Consider the following 25,950-nt stretch of genomic DNA (forward strand, 5'->3'; position numbering starts at 1 on the left):
TGAAAGAATTTACCAAGTGTAATAAATTAGAGAATAAAATAACAATAAAAGAATTTATGGCTTACAAAGAGCTTCAAGTAGAAGTTTTTCCTCTATCAACGTCTCGGAGTTTATCAGCTCCCTCCTGATCTCTGTAAGAGGTGACCAAAATTTAGTTTACAAAATTTAGTTAACTTTTCAGGGACACATGACCTAAAAAGAATCATCCAATATGATGCTGCCTGGTGCTCCTTCCTTATAGCAGTCCTTCTCTCATGTAAGTGATCAGAACTGGGTCCAAGTGGCACAGAAGTAAGCATTATTACCCCACCAACACCATTTCCTGTCCAACAAAGTTTCATCTTTCTCCAGTGATAAACAGGTGAACGTTCTTCTTGGACTGCAGCATCTGTGCGGCCCGCTCCACGCCAACCACAGCAGCCAGCCGCTGGGCATCATACTTGGAGTAGAGGACAGTGCAAGTCCAGGTGGCTTCCTCTCCTCTGCTGGTGGCTCTCAGCATGTTACAGACTTCACTGTAGAAGTGGGGATACGTTGGCAGTTCATAGAAAATCAGGTTCCTGATCCCTTTAATGGTATACCTATTAGAAGGGGAAAGAGAAGAGTATCTACTTGAGAAAACGTATGGAAAAGCTACTTAGAAGAGTTCGACAGGGGCAGCGCTCCCTCTTGCTGCTCCATCCTCCAGGAGGAAGACAACGGCACACACAACCAACAGAGCAAAGGTTATTTTGAGTTGGAAGGACTTATTTTGTGACAATACATTTGAATTACTAAAGTTTGGCTTAAGACCATGATAAAGTAAATTTTATCATGATCTGAGGTAGACTAGGACTGAAGATCTGTCACAGAAAGCTTAAAAAGCAAACACTTAACAACTTAACATTACCCTTAATATAATAAGCACAACAGAAAGTTCTATAATGGAGAGGAGGTCAGATCCAGTACGTCAAATAAACTGCAAAAACTGTAAATGCGTTCCCATCAGTCTTTTCTTGTCACTCTGTAGACATGTTAACTCCATGGCAGATGTCCCAAGTTCATCCATTTACAAAATCCTGCCTGAGGACCCATTAGGCATTATGGAAAAGCAATTAGTTTCAACAGCTTATGCACTTCCTTCCCTGCTGCAGTGCAGCACAGTGGTGGTAGGGGGTGGAGACTCTAGGGACTCACCGTATGGTTCGGGTCGAGGTCAATTATTCCCTCTGGGGCTCCATAACAAAAGATTTTATAGTTGACAAGTTCCAATTTTTCCTGTTATAGCTCTCTCCTACACTGTGATGTAGACTCCCTTGGGAATTTTATTTTATTCACAGAAAATAAGCTTTCCTTGTCTTCTTATCTCAGGATCATCCTGACCTCTGTGACAATCCTCGTCTTCCAAACCAACTGCAAACTGCTACTTGGTTCACCTTTAACATTATTATAAAAAAGAAATTCTAACAGCTAATGACTTGAAGAAACTATTCTACCTCACTAGTTATCAAAATAAGCAAAAATAAACATGGAGGTCCGCTTCTGCTTAGTATAGAGTAAACTCAAGAGCATACTGCTTTTACACTACCAAGAAAAAGCCAGATAACCTATAAAAGCATTCCTTTCCTTGAGCCTAGACAGCTGATGTCACAAGGCAACCAAATGAACTGATTGAATGGTGCACTGGTGAATGCTTAATAACCGGTTCTCACTGGGGAAGAGAGAGTGCTGATTTGAAGCAACTGCCAATTTCTGTGGTGTAAATACTCCTGCCATGGCCAATTTCAAGCGACCAATGTCATGTTGCTAAACTCAGGAGCTGGGAAGAGACATGCAACCAGATCTCAAAAGCCAGACCACCACTGACTGAATTCTGAAGAGTGGCAAAGCCTTCTGCAGACAGACAGAAAACAAGAACTACTTTACTCTTAAAGGAGCACAGGAGTAAGAGAGCAGCTACCAAAAAAGTGGGTAGCAAGAGAACAGCTATACTTTTAACAAATTCTGAAAGGGCAAGGGTGGGCCTGTGTGACGGTTCAGAATCCCTGGGATTTGTGGGTGCTCCTTCTCACACTCACTCATGAGTTCTTTTCCACAGGTCTCCACTGGGAGTCCTTGAGAGAGATGGGAGGCAAGGCAGAATACATGAGAGATCCCTTTGGTGAAACCTCTCACTTCCCAGACCCATATCTGTATGAAGCAAAACTCTGAAATTGAGGAGAGAGGGGAAAGGTTAATTGTTGGCAGGGTGGTAAAGCAAGTCATCTGGGATGGTAAAACCCCACCTCATCCTTCTTCATCATAAGACTTCCACAGAGTAGAAAGTAACAGCTGACTACCCCTGAGGAAAGAGCATGAAATCCGCTCACCCCAAATCCTGCAGTAACATAAGCAGAGGTTTGCCACCACTATGGGAGAAGAAGGAAACTCTTTCCTGCCAAGACCCCTTACAGATACCAGGCAGGGTTCAGCTGCCATGGAATGTGCTACAGGAATGCTGAGAAGGCCCCACCTCCACAGCTCAGAATGAACAGGGCCTGCCTAAAACCAAGCTGTACCAAGAGAACCCCAACCCCAAGCCTCAAGCCTCACAGGGAGTAACAAGCAAGAGCAGCCTGCTGCTGGGGGAGGGGCTGAGTGGGGAGAGCTCCTTGCTCCGGCACGGGGCTACAAGGCTTGGTGAAAGCTGAGAGAAGATCAGGACACTGAGAAAAGACCCTCTAGCACTCCAGTCCCCACACTAAGCCACTGTGTAGTAGATGAATTTGAAGTCTGTGGAGCGTGGAAGATTAGCTACAGTAATAACCAAATCCTGACTAGATTTACAACTCCTACATGAGTGGCCTGACAGAGTAAGACATGTGTCTGGGTTAAGTACTACTTATTTCAGCCTCTACATACAATAGACAATTATTAAAAAACACAAAATTGAAAGAAAAAGACATTAAAAAACTGAGGTATCATTTTGGCTATCAAGTCACCAGCAACAAGTGGGGTTTTGCAGAAATAGGCCAATGGAGTACAAATTATCAGGTGTGTGTATTTTGGGGAGGGGGAGACAAAATATGGGGAAGACGGTAGGGAGCAAATAAGCAGCAATGTATAGTAAATTTTTCATTGTGTACAGATTTTGAGCTAACGGGTTTCCCTCCCCATATTTATCCTGATGAAATAACAAGCAACGATGCCATCAACTATGCATATGGATATTCTTGGCACTGGTGCACATAATAGCAAAACAATTTTTTAAAAAAACCTATTTACCCATTAAAAGGAAACTCAGCTAATTATATATCCATACAACATAATACTATGTAGCCATGAAAAATGATGCAATAATGTGCTATGGTGAGTGCCGTGAAGTGTGTAAGCCTGATGATTCACAGACCTGTACCCCCGGAGCTAATAATACATTATATGTTAATTTCTTAAAAATGATGCAATACACACCTCATAGATTACTTACTAATAGAAAAGGAACCTTTACAATGGAGAGATCTAGCAGACCCACCTTGACCAAGTGATTACATTTAGCATCTCCAAATACGATATAAACAAACAATATGTGCCAAGACATGGTGGGAAGTATACAATATCCTCTATATAGAGTTTTATCAAAGATATTTAACCTAAGTCCATGATTCCCACTTCACTGTACTTTGAATCACCTGTGTAGATGAATCATCCATGCTTCATCCCCACCCCCACACACAGGGATTTAATTGGCACTGGGATATGACCTAGGTATCTGAATATTTAAAAGCTCCCCAAGGGGATTCTAATGTATAGCAAAGTTTGGGAACCAATGATCTAAATAGCAATTAAAAAAAAAAAATTAGACAATCCAGATTCTGGGATATTCTAGAGGAAACTGGAATGAATTCTTAAAAAAAATGTCAAAGAAAGAAAAAGGCAAAAGAATTATTCTAGGTCAAGGTTTCTTTCTTTCTTTCTTTCTTTCTTTTTTTTTTTTAAAGATTTTATTTATTTATTTGACAGAGATCACAAGTAGGTAGAGAGGCAGGCAGAGAGAGAGAGAGGAGGAAGCAGGCTCCCTGCTGAGCAGAGAGCCCCATGTGGGACTCGATCCCAGGACCCTGAGATCATGACCCGAGCTGAAGGCAGAGGCTTAACCCACTGAGCCACCCAGGCGCCCAAGGTCAAGGTTTCTTAACCTCGGCACTACTGACATATTGAGCCAGGTAATTCTCTGTTGCAGGGCTATCCTGTGCACTCCAGGATGCCTAGAAGCATCCTTGCCTCAACCCACTAGAATCACTAGACCACCAGAATAACCCTCCAGTCTCGACAACCAAAAATGTCTCCAGAAAAACTGCCCCCAGCTGAGAACTACTAAAATAGACTAAACAAACATTAACCAACTGTAATGTATGATTCTTAACTGAATCCTGGATTAGGGGATGAAACAGCTATAATGGTCAATGCAGAGACAACCAGGAAAATGTGAACACGACTATACATATCAGATGATATTAGTACAGTGATAACAGGTGGTATGATAATGGTGTTACAGTAAGATAAAAGTTAGGAACTACACACTGAAAGATTTAGGGGTTCAGTGTCATGAAGCCTCCTGCAGTTTCCTTACACATCGTTCACAGGAAGGAAAAATAACATGTGAACTGACAGAAAGAAGGAAAGAAAGAATAGGGGTATGTGCAAATGTGGGAAAATGCTAGCAGCTCGTGAAGTCCAAGTGAAAGGAGTTATAGAGGTTCACTATTAGTCTTACAATTTCCTTTGAAATGAAGCCTTTCCAAATAAAAAGCTAGGGAAAGGGAGGATATGACAGGGCTATATATATCAACTTTAAAATGGACCCATGATAGACACATATATATGCCAAAGTGTTAACATATTAAAACTGTTTTCAAAGCGCCTGGGTGGCTCAGTGGGTTAAAGCCTCTGCTTTCAGCTCAGGTCATGATCCCAGCGTCCTGGGATCGAGCCCCGTATCGGGCTCTCTCCTCAGCAGGGAGCCTGCTTCCTCCTCTCTCTCTGCCAGCCTCTCTGCCTACTTGTGTTCTCTATCTGTCAAATAAATAAATAAAAATCTTAAAAAAAAAAAAAAAAATTTTTAAAAACCTGTTTTCAGGGGCTGCCTGGGTGGCTCAGTGGGTTAAGCCTCCGCATTCAGCTCAGGTCATGATCTCAGGGTCCTGGGATCGAGTCCCGCTCTCTGCTAGGCAGGGAGCCTGCTTCCTCCTCTATCTCTCTCTCTCCCTCTCTGCGTACTTGTGATCTCTATCAAACAAATAAAAAATCTTTAAAAAAAAAAAAAGCCGTTTTCAATAAGCACTTAAAACATATAAAAGAAAAAAATCCCAGTAAGTACAGTATGATCCCAATTAGTATCTTTTAAAAAAAGCCTGTGTGTCTGTGTGCCTATGTACATGTGCACATACTTTTTGCATAAAAAAAGGAAATACACTAAAATGGGTATTAATATCAGAGCAGTGAGATTCCATTTTCTTTTTTTTAACCTAGATTTTCTAAGTTCTCTAAAATAATTGTGTAATACTCTTAGAATCAGAGTACTTACAAAACAAAACAATAAAACCAATTCTGATAAGTGTTATAATTAAAAACCAAGAAAATCTCTCTGTCTTAAAGCTCCCATAGCAGAGACTAAATATCTCCTGCTAATAGTGAACGTGATGAGGACTTTTTCAGAGGGTCAGTTAGTGCTGATTCTCCAGTCTTCAGCACCTTTTCCCCTACCTTCCTCCTCCCTTGGTTTAAGCTTTGGGTCTTCAGTGACCCCTACAAAATATGACCAAGGGGTACCTGGGTGCTCAGTCGGTTGAGTGTCCAACTCTAGCTTTCAGCTCAGGTCATGATCTCTGGGGTCTTGGAATTGAGCACCCCCCATAGGGCTCCATGCTCAGCAGAGTCTGCTTGTCCCTCTCTCCCTTTCCCTCTGCTCCTCCCCTCACTCGTGCTCTCTCAAAAAATTAATAAATAAAATCTTTAAAAACAAAACACACAAATATGACCAAACAGCTGGATGTACTCAGACTAAGGACATAGGACAGGCCAGATGTTGACCTCACCTGCCAACTGTGAAAGATAAATGAGGCGCCCACAACTGATTTGAAAGGCGAGCTCCTCCACCTTATCTATAGAGATGGTCTGCTACTTTTAGAACTAGGATTCTGAATCTGAATTTTGAATTCAGAAATTCAGATCCCGAAATTCTGGGATTACCACAAGGGCTGGGGATACTCGGAACACGCCAGCAGCCTTTTCCAAACCCATAAATCCCACCTCCAGAGTTTCTGACCTGACCCCTGGTTGAGAATCCTCCTGCTGTGACAATCCAGGGACAATGTGGAGGGAAAGAGCTGTGAAGCATCCCAACCTCAAGCAGACCATCATGACCAAAGCCTGTCCAATCTTAATTCTACCGATTTCATCCCCCAATCCCACAAAACATGACTAATCTTCATGCTGAAAATGTTTTGCTAGCTTGCAAATCAGCAATGATATTTCTAACACTGCCTACTTCCACAGAGAATATAAATAATGAATTTCAGAGCTGGATATTTAAGCTTTACATGTACCTCTCCACAGAGGCACTGCAGATAAAAGCACCTATCAGCACCCTGGTGACCTCTCAAGCAAAAAAATCTATAGTTGGAAACTCTGGGATAATTAGCAGTCACAGAACACTGAAGCACATTATTTCTATTCATCTTAAATACAGAATATACCAATTAACCTGGCCCAGCATAGGAAGTAGGTGGTACATGCTAAGTTTGTCTTTCAGTGATTTGGGGGCAAAAGAATTTGGTAAATTCAGTGATGTAAGACAGGGGACTGTCCTGCCTACTTGAGAAATCATGCCCTCTCCTTGAAAAGCTGCTCTTTGAGAGAGTCTTCATCCCAGCCTAATTCATACTATAAACAATCACACTGGGAAGTTTTCCAATCCATCCACTTCACTTAAAAGGCTTGCTTTCATGTATCAAGCTGACAGAAAACGAAGGGCTCTTAAAACCTGCTGAGTGCAAACTTCCCCCAAATATCACTTTCCAACATGAATGAAAACAACAACTTATTGGAACAAAGCAAATAATGATGCCAACAAGCAGGCATTCATTAACACTCTTTGGCCAAGCAGCCCTGTGTAGATGGCCAACAGTGGAGCCCAGGAAACACAAGTGCAGCCATTTCTCATCTCTCTACTCTTGGATCACCCAGTCAGCAGAACAGCCAAGGAGGTCATGTCATGTCAGCCTCCTCTGCTGTGGCAGGCTGTTGCATTCCTCCCTCCCCATCGTGGTAACAAGAACATGTCTTAGGGAGCACATCCTAACATCAACATAAACTAAAAGGCAAAGCAGTGCCAACATGTATCACCGAATATCCTCCAAAGCCTGAAAGATTTCTGGCTTTGGTGTCTGGGGTTCTCTAAAAAAAATGTGCCGCTCAGTAGTATATATGACTGAGAGTTAAACAATAAAGGCAAAACATCAATTCACTGAACATTACTGCACATCAGGAAGGAAAAGATAAAGATGCAACTTCCATCTCTCTACAGGTTAAGGGTTTAAAAAGGGCTTTTTCATTTGGCAGCAGAGACACACTTGGCAAAACAATAAAACACCTGACTTCTGGGGGCACAAGTGGTTGCAAATAGTAACAGAAGGCTTGATATTACTAACGCTCTAATTGGAATGTGTTTCTAAAAAGCAAATCTAATTTGTTTTGTCAAAATCACATAATGGGGAAGCTAAGCAAATACGGAAATCTTTAAATATTCAACCCTAAGCCCCTCACCTTTTGCCTCCCCCAAACATGGGGCCCCTCGGTCCTGGTCTCCTTGTAAGGAAGGGTGTGTGCACCTCCTCAAGACATACCATAACTCTCCGAACATGGACCGTGTGCTCAGCCTCTGAGTCCACAAACCACACGGCCCCTGATACTGTGTCTATGCTTTCACGACAGTTCCCTCTCCCTCCTAGACTCACTCCAGTTGTGCCTACCTCGAAGTGTTCCAACTCAGTAATGTCTTTCTTGAGGTGTAAAACCACAACTACATGAAGTAGTGTGGACACACTCCACACCTACACACAGATTACACTATAGTCTCTCATTGGTCCCTACCTTTTCCAACAATATCCATGTTGGGAAGAGCCCAACCAACCAAGTCGAGTCTATCCAGTTCCAAAACCCTCTGGTTTCTCCACAGAAAGTAGAGTGAAAGAGGACCTTACGGCACCACCAAGCCTGCCATGTACTCAGAAGCAGGCCATGATATTCACGGTTCTCCCCTCCTGAGAGGATGCTCCAAACCCAGCACTGCTTTACCTTTTGTAGAAATGGAAGCGCTCTGTGAGGAGCAAGAACTGCTTCTCTCCTTGAAGGAAAAAGTGTCTGGCCCTGGAGATACTGGACTTCTGAGTGTACTCGCAGATGTGGGTGAAATTCAGTTCCTCCTTCTTGAAGTAATTCCGGAGCCGCACAAAGTCAAAGTAGGAGGGGACGTAGATGAGTGTGTGAGACATCACGGCATCACGGTACTGAGGCAAAATCTTGTTCACAAAAAAGTTAAACCTGATTTGGAAAAGCAAAGGGCAAAGTCAATGATTTGGAGATTAGCCCACAATGTCACCACTAACTAGGTTACCCTGGGCAAGTCACAATCTCCTTCTACTTTCCCCAAAGAGGCCAATCTGACGTCATCACAAAGAGATTATGTAAGGATAAAAAAATAAGTGCTAACTCAATTCACTGTTAATAAATAGAGGTGATGTCAGTGTATCCCAGAGAACTATTCTAGAAATAGATAAGCACACTACTCATTCATTCATTCATCCATCCATCCATGGTCAATCAATCACAATTACTGAACACCTCCCACACACAAAGCATCTTTCTCCTACCATGGGTCTCCCAAAGAAACATATTGAAGAGACAGGGAAAATAGAGATTATTAGAAATACTGGAACCTTGGTATTTGTGGGAGGCAAAAGGCGAAGAGCTTAGAGTTGAATATTTAAAGGTTCCAGTGTTTGCTCCTGGGCATTAGTTCTGCCCTAAAGGCCTTATAATTAAGTTGTTGACGTGGAACATGTAGCAGCATTAAACAGTGTAATGTAATTAAGAAATGCCATGATCTTGTGGGAAGAACCCCTGATTTACAGTACTAATGCTGCCACTAACTAGCTAGGAGAACTAGGACCTCTCCAGGCTTCAGTTTCCTCCTCTGTCAATATGACTGGGTTCAATGATCTCATATCATTTGGTAAACGATTGTCAGTAAAGTCAACATGGAATTGAATTCTAAATTCATATGCTGCAGCTAAATCCCTCTCTGTGACCCCCAGGCGTCTAATGGGACTAGGCAGGGATAGGTACCTGGCATCAATCACTGAAGCTAGGTTTTCAGCTTCCAACCTCTGGAAGACATGTGGAAGCTGCACCAGGACATGGCTGATAGAGCCTGTCATTGGGACATTCCTCACAGCCACCTGCCAGGAGTCAATGAGAATGTTAGGAAGCGAGCCATCCTCCGCTTATGCCTCATGACCCAAAAAGTACACAATGCTTCATGAAGATCCAAAGAAACAAGGAGAAAACCCACCTGGCCTTGCAGATTGACGCAGTACTTGTTGAACACAGAGTTGACTTGGGCATCCTGCAGGGCCCCAAAAAGCAGTGTCTGGCGATAGTACTTAGACCAATTATTGAGGCTCCACATCCTCACTCGAGAGAAATCCACTCCATGTGAATCCAAGGGCAGTAAGTTCATGTGGTTCATCAAATGCTTTGAGTAGAAATAACACTACCATTCATTTTTACTGACAATGTACCTGTTGGGCACACTAAGCATTTTACAAGTCTGTCATCTTACTAACCCCATGGAGTATATGCAGCCAAATTCCAAATTATACCAGAAAAATCAAGGCTCAGATGGGTGTGAATTGCCCGCTTAGGTGAACACCCCTGGACAGGAAGGTAACCTAAAACTAGCTACCTCTTAGACCTTTCAAAACCAATCAAAATGGTACCTACAGGAATATTCCTTTGATAGAACTTCTGAAATGCCATCCTAATCACTCTATGGGTTCCTCAGTCCCTGAGTTGGACAAGAAAGGAAAAGACATGGAAAACAGAGCTGGTGCTCTTCACTGACCTGGTTCTCAAAACATTAGGATATCCCCAGAGCCAGTACATATGCCTTTCCCCCAAATTACAGAATATGACTCAACCATCAACATGCTTTTTCTATCTTAATTATATTATGTTATATATTATATACATATAAAATATATGTTGAAGAATAGCAAGTATTAAAAGATCCTCTTTATTTGCCCCAACCTTCCTAGGTCCCTACAAGCTCTGGGACTGTAGAAGTAAGTTCTCAAATGCTTTAAAAAACCAAACCTATGGTTCTATGACAAGGATTGTTCCAAAGCACAGCTGTTCAATCCTAAAATGTACAACACTGCAGAGTATGTGGGGAAGGAGGAAAAAAATTATAGCCACAAGCTACACTAAGAGGATAGGACATACTACATTTCTCTGTAAGATAAGATCACACATTCAGAAATCCTGAGCAATGTTTCCACTGAAGGCCAAAGAGAAGAAAATGAGGATAAACTGTAGGAGGAATTATATTAGGTAAAGACATTCCTGGTCAGGAGCAACCAATCTACCAACCAGCCACACTGAAGTGGTCTATTAGCAGAGATGACCTTAAGGAGGAAGAAACCTTTTCTGGAGATCTGAAATATTGGTAAAAATTTTTGCTCCTCTACGTAATTATTGTCAACCTGTGGGTAGAAGAGGGCATAAGGGTGTTTTCAAGTTGGAAAATGTAAAATATTCCCATTTCCAAACTGAGTATTCATTTGGCATTAAATAACCCTTAAAGACTTAAATTACTGAGCTGCTTCTCTCTCTAAATGTGAATGACCATCATTACCAGGACATGCTCCCAGTTCTGCATCAGGTAAATGTCAGCTTGATCAATGATGAGCAGCTCAATTGAAGACAGAAAGTCAAAATCTCTCTTCTTCTCTCCTTCTGCACCAATGATGGTCCTCAAGCCCAGCGGGGAGGCAATGAGGATGTCAGAGGAGTAAAAGGGGGCATAGAGTCGGATGCTTCTCTGAAGTATTGCCACTCCTACAGGAAACAGCCAAGTACACACCCGCTGATTAGTTCCTGCCGAGCCATTAGCTTCAGTACTAGAAGTTCAGCACCTTTCACTCACTCACGGAGCATGCTGCACCTTCACATCTTTCCCCTTAGTAAATGACCATGCTCCAGCGGTTTCCCTTCCTAAAATAATCATCTCCCTTTGCCTCTGTGGTCCTGTCTAGCTCTCATTCTCTTCCTTTTGGCTCAAACTTTTCCAGAGAATGGTCACCCACCATTTAGAAATTTCCTACTCATTCCTCAGTGCATCACAATCTGGCTTGATTCTCAGGACTCCACTGAAAGGACTCCTGCCAAGGTCACCAATTTAAGGATACTCACAAATGCATAAAGAAATATATTGAGGACATCCTCCTTGAAATATTCTTTTCCTCACTGGGGGTTTCCATTTCTTTAACACTCACTTCTGTTTCTAACCCTGTCCCAGACGATAAGCTATCTTTCAGGATCTAAACTGCTCTTCCACAAGTCCCTGATTCAGCTAAGCTCTAAGTTCCACTCACATCCTATATAAGTTTATGGTAATAAATGGATAAATTTATTCACTAACCACAGCTTAACACCACCTCCACAAAGATCTGTATTTCCAGCCCATATCTGTTTCCAAAGCCCAAAATTGACCTATCAGCAGCTTGCAGGACACCTTCATGTTTAAAACTAAACATCTACTCTCGTCCCTTTGCACCTGACACCCCAGCCACGCTGAATCCTATGTAGCTCTTAGGTCATTCTCAGCTTATTCAACCCGATGCCTCTGCATGTGCGGTTTCCTGTCTGAACCCTTTTCCTCCATTCTGACCACCCCTCTTTGTAATAGACTAAACCCTAATCAGGTCTCAACCTTCCATAAATGGCGCTGCCACCAGGACACCTTCCCGAACTATCCTGTCCCTGTTTTGAGTACAGAAATTGCTTTAAACACTCCCAGAACATCACTGCATCCTCTAATCGGCACTTATCATTCTGTACTGTTTTCCCATTATGCTGGATTTCCTTAACAGCAGGAAGCATAACTTTTATTTCTGTATCCTCAGCTTCTTAGCAGTACCTGGCACACATTAGATGCTTAATAAATGTTTTTCAAATGAGCCTGTGACTAAAAGACATTTTCCCAAAACTTTATCAATATAAAACCAACCAAGTATATAGGAGTTGAATAAGAGACAAGCAAAGATGTGACAAGTTGGGTGGCACTTGTGAGTGGAGACAACTCAGGGGCAGGCACGCTACATGGCCGGTAGGAGGGAGGTCCACCATTATATATAGATACTGTCTACTCAACCTCCCCAGTGACCCACTCAGCCCCTGTCACTTCCAACTCCCCCTGTAGCAGCAGCTACTAGCTACGGGTATGCAAGGACACTTTTGCCGTCAATGCGCACGTGTCTTTACATACAGCTTCAGAGGTGATCCACCCTGAGCCAAGTGTCCACCCCATCAGCCAAGCAAGACTCTCTCCCCTGGCAGACACCATGTCCCAAATACACCCCGGTCCTGTTAGGAAGATATCTCACCCCACTGAGAGAATGCCTAATTCCAGGTTTCTAGCTTGCAGCCATGTGAACCTCACATTATAGATCCTTCAGAGTTTGAGTTCTGACGGAAGGAATTACCGATCCGAAAGTGATCATCGATGTTGCCGACAAACACAGCTTCGTAATCCTCGGGCCTCTTGAGGTTGGGTGGTCTCTCCTCAGGATCTGAGCCATACTCTCCCTTAAACCTCTTTTTGTTGCTCACAATTATTTTCTTCTTGCTGTCACCCTCGAGGAGGCTGATGAAGAGCTGTACCACTCGCAGAGCAGCTTCCCGGAAGGGTACAACTATTAGCACCTGGGAAGAAGCCACGGCAGCCTCGATGAGCCCAGGGGAAGGACTGACAGCTGCATGTCAGCCTGCTGGGGACATGGAGCTAAATAACTCTCCGTAGAGCAGCAGGCCCCAAAAGGGCTCACATCTCGGTCACCCCCTTAGCCAGGACCTGGCTCAGTACTAGAAGTTCAGCACCTCTCATACCCAGCACTATGTCCTATGGACCTTAATCTCATGACTCCACAGGAGGCAACTCTCAAACAGAATGTGGAAATAGCTTTCAGGATATTTGACAGGTGTCCACTATCAAAAATCCAATATAAACATAAAAGTGGCATGAAATGTTACTCATTTCTGTCTCCCACAGAATTTAGTACAGTATTTTTATGCATAAGCCCCAAGGGATAAATATATGCTAAATAAATAAATAAATTAGGGGAAATTTTTAAAAAATAAAACAAAAAGTAAATGAATTAGCTATAGTAAGTTGAGAACAAATAAAGCTGGTAAGGAAAAGACAGGATTAAGCTGGTAAGGAAAAGAAAGGATTAATGCATCACTACTTTTCTAGTATGCTCCCTAGCACATTTTTCAGAAATGATGAGAAAGCATTTCTGAAATAAGATCATATCTCAATGGGAAATGTAGGACTCAGTTTTCCAAACATTTCCAAATATGCTTGAAGTTACAACTGGTGAAAATGAAAATAGAATATGCTTAACAATGATAAATTTCTAACTACCCTTCTATAAATATCAACAATGCAAAAAACCTCTGTCAGATTCCACAATTCATCAAATTCTAAATGTGCTTCAAGGGTAATCTGACTTATTCTTTTCTACCACTCTAAAAGGAAACAGATAACTTACAATCCTTATGTTCAAGACTCTGAGATAGTTTCCCAGAAAGCAAACCAGCACAGCTGGAGACGTGCAGTGAGTCAGCCTGGTATAGTGCATCACTGAGGGCCCAAGACTGAAGAGGACCAAGTTACTGTCCCAGCTCCAACACAAAGTGTCTAGGCTTCGTGTTCCCCAGCTATCACATAGGGGTCTGGACCAAGAAATGTCTAAGAGCCACAACAGTACTAAACCCTAGAATCCTACGAGACTTCTTCAATACGGAGGGATACAGGCTAAGGGGGAATGGGGAAAGGATGACACAAAATGCAGCCACATTAACATGAATAATGCGGGCACGATTAAAAGACATTTTCTACCAAAGCTCCAAACCCATTGGAATTTAAGCTTATGAGCCCAAATAAATGTAATCATCACTTTAATCAATAGTTAACTGTATAATGGAAAAATGGGAACTTCTGTTTCTCCAGGTTTACTTATGTGTGTGGCTCAGTAAAGAGAACCCTTGGCTCTATTCCCACCTCTGCTATTCCTTCCCTGGGGCTCTTTAGCAAGGTCCTCTACGAATCTGGGTCTCTGTCCATAGCTGTAATATTTAGGGACTGGATAAAAGGCTTGCTAAGGTTCCATCCATTTCTGACAATCAACAAGAAGAGATTTACAATGGAGTTGTCATTTAGTATGTTCAGGGTTATCTTTAAACAGCGTTATCACAGAGGTACCTCTGATTCACAAGCTTCCAATTCCACAGTTAGAAACAGTCCACTAAGCTGTCTGCTGCACTGCTCTGGCACTATCTGGCCCATTCTAACCTGCTCACTCTAGACTCATTCATTATTCCAGTATTCATATCATTAAAATACCTGAGTACCTGCCAAGTGCCAGGCACCTATATGGCAGTGACTTGCAGCCTCCTGGAGGACAAAGCTCTCCTGCTGCCACTCACCTTGGGCCTTGTTAGCCCTTGGTCTCTGAAGTCATCATCGTCACCCACCCCAAGTTTCTGGCTGCGGCGTCTGCTATTGTTACCAAGCACCCGGGCATTGGCTTTGAGGACATGATTTATTACATGTAGGCAGTACACGTGGCGGATCTCCTCCCCATTCTTCAGGGCGGTCCTTTCTGGGTAGAACAGGTCCCGGTAAGAATTCATAATTAAGAAGAGCTCTTTCTGGAGGGGGGTGAAGGGGCCACTTGATTTGGGGGGACCAGAGAGGAACTGGCTGTTGGTCTTGGTCCAGGTGGATTCCAGAGGCTTCTGGAGATGAAGTGACTTTAAATCAATGTCCTTTGAAGGTTTAAAAGTTTCCAACTTCTGAAACTTAGAGGAGAAGACAAGCTGGCCTAATATTGGCCACTAGGAAAGAGACAGATCAAGACCTAAGTTAGAAGTGCATTATAAGGGGCGCCTGGGTGGTTCAGTTGGTTGCGCCGCTGCCTTCGGCTCGGGTCATGATCTCAGGGTCCTGGGATCAAGTCCCGCATCGGGCTCTCTGCTCAGCAGGGAGCCTGCTTCCCTCTCTTTCTCTCTGCCTGCCTCTCCATCTACTTGTGATTCCTCTCTGTCAAATAAATAAATAAAAAACCTTAAAAAAAAAAAAAGTGCATTATAAGGGGCGCCTGGGTGGCTCAGTGGGTTAAGCCTCTGCCTTTGGCTCAGGTCATGATATTAGGGTCCTGGGATCGAGGCCCGCATCAGGCTCTCTGCTCGGCGGGGAGCCTGCTTCCCATTCTCTCTCTGCCTACTTGCGATCTAATCTGTCAAATAAATAAATAAAATCTTTAAAAAGAAAAAAAGAAATGCATTATAATACATTGCATTCACAGTAATTTCTAATTTACCAAGCTGTCTGTGATTTACCAGATCACCTAATTTAATCCTCACCAACAACCTGCAAGGCAGACAATATAATGCTCATCTTACAGTTCAGGAAAGCAGAGGTTCAGAGAGATTATAGGATTCAGACAGTCTTGATGACCCAGGAGAGAAGAGAGCTGAGAGCTAGGGCCCAAGGTTTCTGACTTCCAACCTGAGCTCTTCACTATGTCAGTGTGTCCCAAACTATTTTGTGGATTGTGTTCTAGAATATCAAAATTCATTCTAGGAAAAAAAAAAAAAGGGCTCCACAGTCAATAACTTTAGTACACATCACAAAATCTAATCCCCCTCAGGGAGAATTACAATGTATATTAGATACAAAACGTTTTGATGAGTCCTATGATAAGAGCTCTATTTTACTGCATTTCTCAAGTTTTCCAAATTTACTTGGGCATGGAATACATTTTTTGAGATACTGTTATTAAAATCATAAACTTTGTTTTTGTGAAATACCAGTTTGGGAATTTTTGTGTTCTAACAAAATTGCTTATCTCAGGAGGGAAAAAAAGGATGAACTCAGCAATAAAAAGAAATGAATTACTGGGGCGCCTGAGTGGCTCAATGGGTTAAAGCCTCTGCCTTCGGCTCAGGTCATGATCCCAGAGTCCTGGGATTGAGCCCCACATCAGGGTCTCTGCTCGGTGGGGAGCCTGCTTTCTCCTCTCTTTCTGCCTGCCTCTCTGCCTACCTGTGATCTCTGTCTGTCAAATAAATAAATAAAATCTTTAAAAAAAGAAAAGAAAAGAAATGAATTACTGATGTGCCCCCAAGAACTGGGGGTGGATCTCCAGGGAATTATGACTTTGGTGGTAGATAAGGGGAACCTCCACCCGATAAAACAGTTATAGAACTAAACACACACACACAAGAAGAGGAGCAAAACTGAGGAAAGCTGAATAAGTCAGAAGGGTGAGTCAATGTCAATTTCCTGGCCCTGATACTGCAGCATAGTTTCACCAAGATGCTACCGTTGGGGGGAAACTAGGCAAAGGGCATAAGGGACGTCTTTGTGTTATTACTTAAAAATTCAGCTATAATTTTTATTTTAATAAAATTTTCAATTAAAAAACGATGACCAACTCTTAAAAAGAGGACCTGCTGGTAAAAAACAAAAAAACACAAAAAAGCAAAAACGGCACCACATCTGAGTAACTTAGTTGTGAACCTATCTCAGATATTTCAGACAAACTAAAGCAGCAATAGCTAGTGTTTTACTCAATACTTTCTATGTATCAGTCAGTAAGCTAAATCACTTCATTTTGAGGTAAGCGTTACTGCCCCCTTCGAACAAATGAGAACAAGATTTAAAAAGGTAGATTAACTTGCCTTGGGTCATGTAAACAGCACCTCTCAGATGCTGGTCTAAACCCTGGTGTACCTGTCTCCAAGCCATTCTTCCCTGGCTTCTACACTCCAGCTTCCCACGGCCTTTCCTGGCTACATCTGTGCCCTTCTAGGCTCTTCCGGCCTTTCTACGCTGTGCCCCCCTATCAACTCACCTACCACTGGTGGCTATCATACATTCAAGGAGACTGCTGAAACCCAACACCATTGCTTTATGTGGAGCTTCACTTTGTTTGTGATGGGGATGACCAAGCAATACTTACTTTTAGCTGGTGTGTAGTTTTAGGATTTGTGGCAACAGCTTGAATTTCTTCTTCCTTCAGTTCTTTGCTCATATGTTGTAGAAATGGATCTAATTAAGAAATCAAGAATATCAGAACACTTTTGGTCTTCCCTCTAAATGAAACACTCTTTTTCACAATGTTAACTCATCCTTCCTCCCATCTACTTTCCCCATCCTCTCTCTGAGCTCAAAAAGTTTCTAACAGGTTCTCTTTCCTAAAGCATTTCTCTAATCACATTACTTCTCAGCTCAAAAACCTTGAAGAAACTTCTCTGTTTGAAATTTGGGGCACTCTAGGATGTATACTTTCAATCAACCTCTCAAATGTAATTTTTCAATTATATGGCCCTCAAATTCTTCTGCCTCTGTGGATTTCCTTCCTTCATTTAAAAATTCTATCCTTCCTTTCACCTCATTTCTGTATGTCCAAATACTATCAGTTTAATGTTATCTCCTGACCTATAATAAATATTTCCCTGGAGCCCACTCTGCCAGGCACAGTGCTGATTCCACTAAAAGGCTATCCCCGGATCCCTCCAGACAGTTCTCTACCCTGCCTCCACCCACCCACTGCAACACTATAAGATCCCTGAGAGCAGGTTCCATGCCTGAATGCACTGCAGGACACACAGAAATGCTCAAAACTCAACTCGGGTGAACAATGATCCAAATGGTAGTACCTACACTCAGGGTTATCTTCAGTCCTTTGAGCTGGCCACACAACCCTCCTTCCAGTCCCATCATTAAGGAGAGAAAAGTTAAATGGCCTACACAAGGATCCGAATGGTAAAACTTCAAATGCAGTGCACTTTGTACTAAACACCTGAGAGTGGACAACAGGATATAAGAATTCTAGGTGCTGATATATCTACACAGGCAAAACCACCAGAAGAATTTTAGGATAATCAAGTACTGTTTTCTCCATGGTTCTGATTTTTTAATTTCTTTTTTTTTTTTTTAGAGAGGGAAGGAGGGAGAGAGAGAGTGTGAGGGGTGGGGAAGGGCAGAGGAAGAGGGAGAGAATCTGAAGCACGCTCCATGCTCAGCAGCAGAGCCCGACACAGGCTCACACAATCTGAGATCATGACCTAAACAGAAATCAACAATCAGATGCTTAACGAACTGAGCCACCCAGGCACCCCTCCTCAAAGGTTACTTAAGTTTTAATGGTTTGGAATGGCTTTGGTGCCCAAATTCTATCTGCTACTTCTCTTTCTCCAGCATAACAGCCAACAGAACCAAACGAATCAAATAAGGATTAAAATTTCAGCTTCTTTAACGGTACAGCTAGGGTAAAGATGGACAATGGGGTCAAAAATAGTAGTAAGAATACAAAACAAGACTAACCTGACTTAGCCTCCAGGCACAGGCTAAGAAAGTGGACCTAAGAGAGCAGAGACCTGCCTACACCTACCATACAGAGGCAGGCCTTGTACAAGCCACTGAAAATGGAAGAGAGGCAGGACCAAGAAGCTCAGAGAGACTGGAGAGACAGAATGGTGCTTTCAGGCTTCAAAGGTGCTCCCTGGTAATGAGGACCAATGAAATTAGCCAGTCCTGGGGCACCTGGCTGGCTCAGGGGGTTAAGCCTCTGCCTTCGGCTCAGATCATGATCTCAGGGTTCTGGGATCGAGCCCCGCATTGGGCTCTCTTCTCAGCAGGGAGCCTGCCTCCCCCTCTCTCTCTGCCTGCCTCTCTGCCTACATGTGATTTCTGTCAAATAAATAAATAAAATCTTAAAAAAGAAAAAAAAAAGAAATTAGCCAGTCCTGAGTCTTACAAATCTGGAAAAATTCCTACTGTAATAATAAAGAGCAAATGAAGGTAGAAAGAAAAATATAAAATGTTTTTCTCCTATCTCTTCCTTCCCTGCTTGGGGAGAAAATCAGAAGTCTTCTCCTGACCCCAAATGTGGAAACATGAAGTGTGGGAAAATGGCCTTCCCTACTATCACTCTTTGGTTATTTGTCCTACTAAATAGTCTCCTGACTCCCAGCACAACCTAACCACTGAAAATCACAAAACAGCTCTGAGAACTATTTCTTCCCAGCTCTAGATATAGCTTCTAAACAGTTTCTATTGTTGCTCATTCCAGTAATAGGAGATTTAATGCATATTAGCGCACAAGTCCCCATACTAAGCACCTGGTGAATGCAAACACACACTGCTCTGACCTTGTGACACTTTCAGAGAGCATGTGCCTCCACTTTCCTCTTCAAGAAAATTGGTTTCCAGGCTGAAAAGTGACTCATGTTTTGCATCTGTGAACTCCTCAAGGGATTCTTGTGATGTGCCAAGTGGTCCATCCCCACCTTTTCCTTCAGGGTCACCAGGTAAATCCGTACCTGTGATTTTGAGAAACACTATGTAAAATTATTTATGCACAAATATCATTATATTTCTGTGGACAAGTAAAATTTAATTCCTTAGCCTAAATCAACACTGATGTTCACTGCTATTATTTACCTTTAAGCAAATTCAGGTAGAAGACTTAAATTTCAAAATTAAGCCTGATGGTTGACCCAGGCTTAATTTTCTAGAAACTTATTTTATGATGATAACTAGACAAAGTACACTAAGAGGTACATGTAAGGATGTTCAAAGCAGCAATGATTATGATAAGAAATAAATGGAAAAATTGATTTCATCCTTTTCTATCAATGGAGTACTAAATTACCACATGTCATTTACAATGAAACGCCACATAATTAGGAAGCTAATATGAATCCATGATTATTAACATGGAAAAGATCTACTATTAAAGAAAAAGTAAGTTACAGAAGTGTATGAGCTCATTATGCACACACACACATCCATATATGTATATATATGTATATTTACATGTAATATCCTTGCACTCACACGTGTATCCATAAAAAGTAAGTAATGGAAGGTTCTATAGAATGTTCAAGGTGTTCATCCCAAGGTGGTGGAGATATAGGTTAACTACACTACCCTCTTAAATTTTTATAGTAAGTATATATCACTTTAATAATTAAAAGAAAAAAACTTTTCACTTCTAAAAATCTAAAACAGGAAATAGAAAACAAACAAAAAACCCTAAGTCTGAGGCAATGAACTTTTATCCCAGTAAAACTGATGAATTAAAATACTAAGAATGATGTATAACACCTTAAAGTATAGAGAAAAAAATGCAGCTACAAGGAAAACAGGCATTAAAATAGTAAGGTAAAAATAATTACTCAGACACATTGACAATGAGATATGGCTCCAGGAATATAAAGTCATGAATTACTAATTCATGAACAACACAAATCAGTCACAAAAAACATGAGGAGCCAAAGAAGTCAGACACAAAAAGGTGCGTATTTTACACTTCCATTTATATGAATTTCTAGAATAGGCAGAATTAATCTTTAGTGAAAGAAAGCAGATCAGTGGTTGCCTCATACCAGAGGGGGAAAACTGACTCTAAAAGGACAAGAAGACACCTTCTGGCAGTACTGGAAATGTTCTGAATCTTGATTTCGGTGATAACATAGATGTATGTGTCAAACTCACTGAATTGTATACTTAAAACAGGTACACTACATTGCATGTAAATCATACCTCTATAAAGTTAGTTTTAAAGTTAAAAAAGTCCCCTAGAAGTCCCAGTGAGATACATTCCTTTAAGCGTTCAATCTCAGCTGTTCTCTGAAGCTCCCCTCCCCCCATTTACTCTGGCAACCAGGTGGAATCTCTTCAATGCCTTACAACTAGCTATTCCATACAAATCTGCTGTTGAAAATTTTTTTATATTTTGTCTGTCTTCCATTAAACTTGGTTTCTCTAAGGAAAAGAGAGTGATCTCTTTAACTGAGACTGTCCCAGAAACAGCATTATGTTCCCTTTCCTCTGAATCAATTACCTACGATTGATGAAGTCCTGGAAATCATAAGCAAAAATATTACTTCTGTTTTTGTCTGGCCATAGGGTCTGGTTTCATCAGATTCTCAAAGATATCACTGAACCAACAAGGTTAAGAGTCTCTGCTTTGGATCCATGTGCTTTCCTCCAACTCACACAGTATAGGGCACTGTGCTCATAGGAAAATCTGTCCTGACAAAGATGATGAGCCCACACCAAAGACACTTACTCTCCTGCACTTTGGTAGACCCTCCTGTTGTTTCTTTCTCCACACTGACATCACTATCACCATCTTCACTGTTCATTTCCGCCTCATCTACAGCACTGTCTTCTTCTTCGTCTTCCTCTTCTTCTTCATTCTCTTCCTCCTCCTCATCTTCTTCTACAGCATTCTTTAATGTGGCAAGAAGTTTGTGGTACCCAGAAACTTGTTCTGGTTCACTCTCTGCTTCACTTTCAGAACCTGAAGTATCTGAACTCTCTGACTAAAAGGAAAATGGGAAATTTGAATTCTTTTTAAAGATTTTACTTATTTATCTGAGCGAGAAAGAGAGAGCATGTGTGGGAGGAGGGGCAGAGAGAGAAGGAGAAGCAGACTCTCCACTGAGCAGGGAACTCTACATGGGGCTTGATTCCACGACCCTGGGATCCTGACCTGAGCCAAAGACAGACACTTAACCAACTGAGCCACCCAAGCGCCTTGGAAAATGGGAAATTTTAAAACGGAAACGTATTATTCTTGTTTCTACCCTATGATTATCATGAGGCCAAAAATATAACTGGTTCCAACTTTCATAAATAAAAATTAGCTTTTCTATAAATATACAATCTTATCTATTCAATGATGCCCAGCAACAAAGTTATTTTAAAAAGCTAGTCTAGGGAGATGCTTGAGTGGCTTGTCTGACTTTTGATTTGGGCTCAGGTCATGATCTCAGGGTCGTGGGATCCAGCCCCAGGTTGGGCTCTATGCTCGGTGTGGAGCCTGCTTAAAATTCTCCCTCCCCCTCCCAGCCCTGTGCATGTATGTGTCTTTCTCTCTCAAAAAACCAAAAAACAACCCCCCCAAAACAAAAAAAAGCTAGTCTAGCTATGATTCTAGAATATTTTTGTCTTCTTTGAACTGCTAATGTTCTATATGGGAAGAAAGTGGACTAAAAACAGGGCTTTTGGTTATAAGGAGATCTAATCTGTGTGTCAGACACTTTGCATGCTGAAAGGAGCAATAGGAAAACTGCAATACAACAAAAGAACGTAGGGTTGTTGTTGTTGTTCTTTTCCCAGTTTGTTGTAATGAGTTAGGACCTTTGTTCAGTCTGCACTGTTTGTGGCTCCTTTTATGTTAAGTAAACAAGATACACCTTTAGGATTTACCAAGAGCCCTCTGGTAAGCCTCCTTGATAGGTTCTAATAGGCTAATCTCTCAGGAGAGTTTGAAACTCTGGTTACTATATTAGTTATCACAATGGCATTATAACAGACATCTGCATTCAACAGTAAGCAGTATTACTAATAGCTTACATCTAAAATTGAAAGGAGTGGAAATGTAGCCAGGCTTTATTACTGTTATATATAATCTTAAAATTATAAACCGACAACCAACTCTAATTTAAAAAGGTATAAGGTATTACCAGTTGATAAATCTGTGGTTTTGCCTCCTTTCCAGAAACCCTGAGAAGAAAGAAGTAATATTAAACTCTAACTACTAGCATGTAGCAATTAATAAAAAAAGTCTAATGATAACTTTAAATGAAAAAGGAAGGGCATTCCATTATAAATGCATTATAACTATAGCCATGTAAAAGCCACATATGCACTTGGACAGGGATTTTAAGAATATAACAAACGGATAACTGACAAAGGAAAAGTTTAACAAGGTCACACGACAGTTAACTGGCTCTCATCGGAAAGAAGTATCACTTTAGCAAATAAAAGACATTTTCTAGCACATTTCTTAATTATAATGCATCTAATTGCTGATGAAGCGGCCCAAAGGGGAGTGGTGGGCGAGCACTAAGACCATAACTGAGAGTCTGGACGCTTAGAGAGGACCCCACAAAAACTGGATAAAACAGCGGTATCTGAGGGCCGAGACAATTCTTTAAAAACACACAAAACCACAGAAACAATCTTAGAAAACTGGCGGTAGAAAAACCAGCATCCCACCTCCGCAGGGGGCGTCCGGTCTAACTTGAAGATAAGGGCTCAACAAAAGCAAGAGGACCCACAAAGAGCCCCATCTCGGGCGGGATGCCACCGGCATCCTCCCAAGCCCAGCGAGCTGGAGAAGGGCGGGAAGAGTGGTGAGCAGCCCCGTCCCGATCCCCAGGGAGACCGGCGGCCCCAACCCGGGAAAAGCCACGGGCCCCGCTGGCCCCGGCAGTGCCCCTCCATACTTGTCATAGAATGGATGCTCCTCGCCAAAATCCCGAAGATGCTTCTTCTGCTTCTTAGTCAGGGTGGTGAGCAGCTCGCTCTGGCTCCGGCTCCCGCGTTTGCCCATAGCAAAAAACGTCAAAGTCTCCCACCTCCAAGAGACGCGTTTCCCACCACCAAGTTGTCTAGTCAACTCACTCACGCGGGTCGCCCACAGCGCTTCGCGACGGAACCAGGTTGCCATAAAGCAGAGCCGTTTTACGTCGTGCCTGTGCGACAGGCCTTAGAACTTCCTGGTCTCGCTTCTGCTCTCTAGTGAGGCTCTTTGGAAGCGCATGCACGTGTATCTGTGGGTTCTCTGAGGTGCGGGCCGTCGGCGGGCACGCTTGGGGCTTTCGGGGTGCGCGTACTTTGTGCTTCCGTTTGGGTGTTGGGAATCCTCCCGCGTAAGCGTGTCGTCGTGGAGTTGAATGACCCCACTTTATTTTGTGATATAATAAAAATACCAACCAATATTTAAGCGTGCTGACACATCTCACGTCATTGTCCCACACAAAGAGGCCCTGTTCGTAAGCCCAGTATTGCAGAAGAGGAAGCTGATGCTTAGAAAGCATTGCACACTAAAAAAAAAGAAGGAAAAAAAGAAAAGGAAAACGTTACACACTAGCCAAGAGAGGATGGGAAACCTTGATGCCACCAAGGTCTTTCACTTGCTAGGGTGGGTCACCTGCGTGTGCTATATCAAGAACGAGGACACAAGGCTGACACACCCGCCCTCACCCCGCCCCCTCATTTTCTGAAAGTAATGGAAGACACCCCCCCCCCAGAAACAAATCTATTCTTACACTCATCAAGTTATAGGAGCAGGAACTCATCCAGAGAAGGAAAGTGAATTTCCCCAAATCACCCAGAGTCAAGGTTAGAGAATGCCATAAAACTGAATTAAGTGTCTCAAAACTGCACTTGGGCAAAGGGGGATGGGAAAACTTTTTAAGGTGGTGTCACAGTTCCAGATCTTGCTGGTGGCAGTGGTTTCCCCTTGCACACCACTACCAAAATTAAACTGTATATTTAAAATTGGTGAATTTTAATGTACAGAAATAACCTCAACACATAAAGAAGAGAAAGCACAAAACAAAATTAGACTCAGTATTTCAGGGACATGTACCAGTGTGTGGGGCTTCTTGAGTCCATGAGATAAACACAGCGAATTTTTTCACCAATAATAGCATAATATCATGTTCTATAAAAACAAAGTGCTAAATCATAGATTGCAGAATTCATCTGAACATTTAAGGTAGAACAGGAGCCCTCTTTGGCTCTGCTGTTAGGGGTGCTTCTTTGGGAAAATCTGAGCTTGGACCAATGCCATGTCACTCACGGAGAACTTATACTAGAACTACTTGAATCCTATTCCTGTTGGCTCTAGTGACCCAATCTGCACCTAATTAGATTCTGGGAGCTTGGGGTGGGGTGGGGAATGCAGGGGAAGGACTGTCAAGAAAATATGCAAATAGCTGGTGGTGTCAGCACCTGGCCCAGCCAAGGAAACCATACAAACACACATCTGTCTTCCGTGTAATTTCAAGATAAAAGGTACACTTATGTCAACAAAAGGCTGTTTGCAAAATGTCATCATATATTTTAAGGCACTAACCACAGTATAATCTGGCTGAAACAATAAAGCCATACTTTATTTTTCCTCCCACCCTGTCCCAAGTGCTCCAGCTTCTCTCCCCAGAGGCAACCAGTATCTTGGTGTTCTTCCAGAGATCTTCTATAAAAAGCTATACTCTTGAGCACTCGAGATGACTCCTTACTCTCTCCTGGTTTCCACATCCTTGCAGTCTTGTGGACAGGTCTAGACGGTTCTCAGGCTCAAGCAAAACCGTGCCTAGCCCCACCCCAGCGGTCTCATCATTGGCTCACTATACAATGAAAAATGAGTCCTTCTCCTCCTAAAAGTATTTATATTAGTCTTTCACAACACAAAAGGAAACCCTTTGTGAAATTTTAACCTGAGAATCCAGAATTTAAACATTTTTTTCATGCCTCCAGAGAAAGTTCTCTCAGTAAAACACACACAAAGAAGATGCATGTGCCAACTAGTGAAAGCCCTGGGAAAATTGTCATGAAGGCCAAATTCATTCTTCCTTTCTTCTTCTCACACCCAGCCCTTACTTTTCCCTCCTCCAAGGGTTTCTTTCACTTTTATCCTCAGGCACTCAGTATTCTCAGAAGTAAAGATGGCCCAGGAAATAATCTTTTAACTAGTGTGCAAAGATATTAATGAATTAATGTAACTTTTCCTAGGATATTTGCAATTCCCCGGAGAGTCCCTTGGATAATGATCTCAA

The 25,950-nt window shown here is 42.2% G+C and overlaps 1 protein-coding gene across 2 annotated transcripts; it reads right to left on the reverse strand.

Annotated features, from left to right (window-relative positions):
• Window positions 1–23,839, reverse strand: UTP25 (UTP25 small subunit processome component). Of its 2 annotated transcripts, XM_059145955.1 has the most exons (12): window positions 23,614–23,839; window positions 22,849–22,888; window positions 21,447–21,702; window positions 19,522–19,692; window positions 17,328–17,416; window positions 14,788–15,198; window positions 12,783–13,002; window positions 10,934–11,136; window positions 9,590–9,772; window positions 9,364–9,476; window positions 8,314–8,559; window positions 1–581 (listed from the first exon to the last, which is right to left on the reverse strand). In XM_059145955.1, exons 1-12 carry the CDS (start codon window positions 23,835–23,837, stop codon window positions 338–340), a joined length of 2,400 nt encoding a protein of 799 aa, XP_059001938.1. In that variant the 5' UTR covers window positions 23,838–23,839; the 3' UTR covers window positions 1–337. The 2 variants fall into 2 exon arrangements, with proteins under 2 accessions (XP_059001938.1, XP_059001939.1); XM_059145956.1 differs by lacking the exons at window positions 10,934–11,136; window positions 12,783–13,002.
• Between the last annotated feature and the right edge of the window lie 2,111 nt (window positions 23,840–25,950).

This window comes from Mustela lutreola, chromosome 14 (assembly GCF_030435805.1).
Source record: "Mustela lutreola isolate mMusLut2 chromosome 14, mMusLut2.pri, whole genome shotgun sequence".
In the NCBI taxonomy this organism is placed as follows: Eukaryota; Metazoa; Chordata; class Mammalia; order Carnivora; family Mustelidae; genus Mustela; species Mustela lutreola.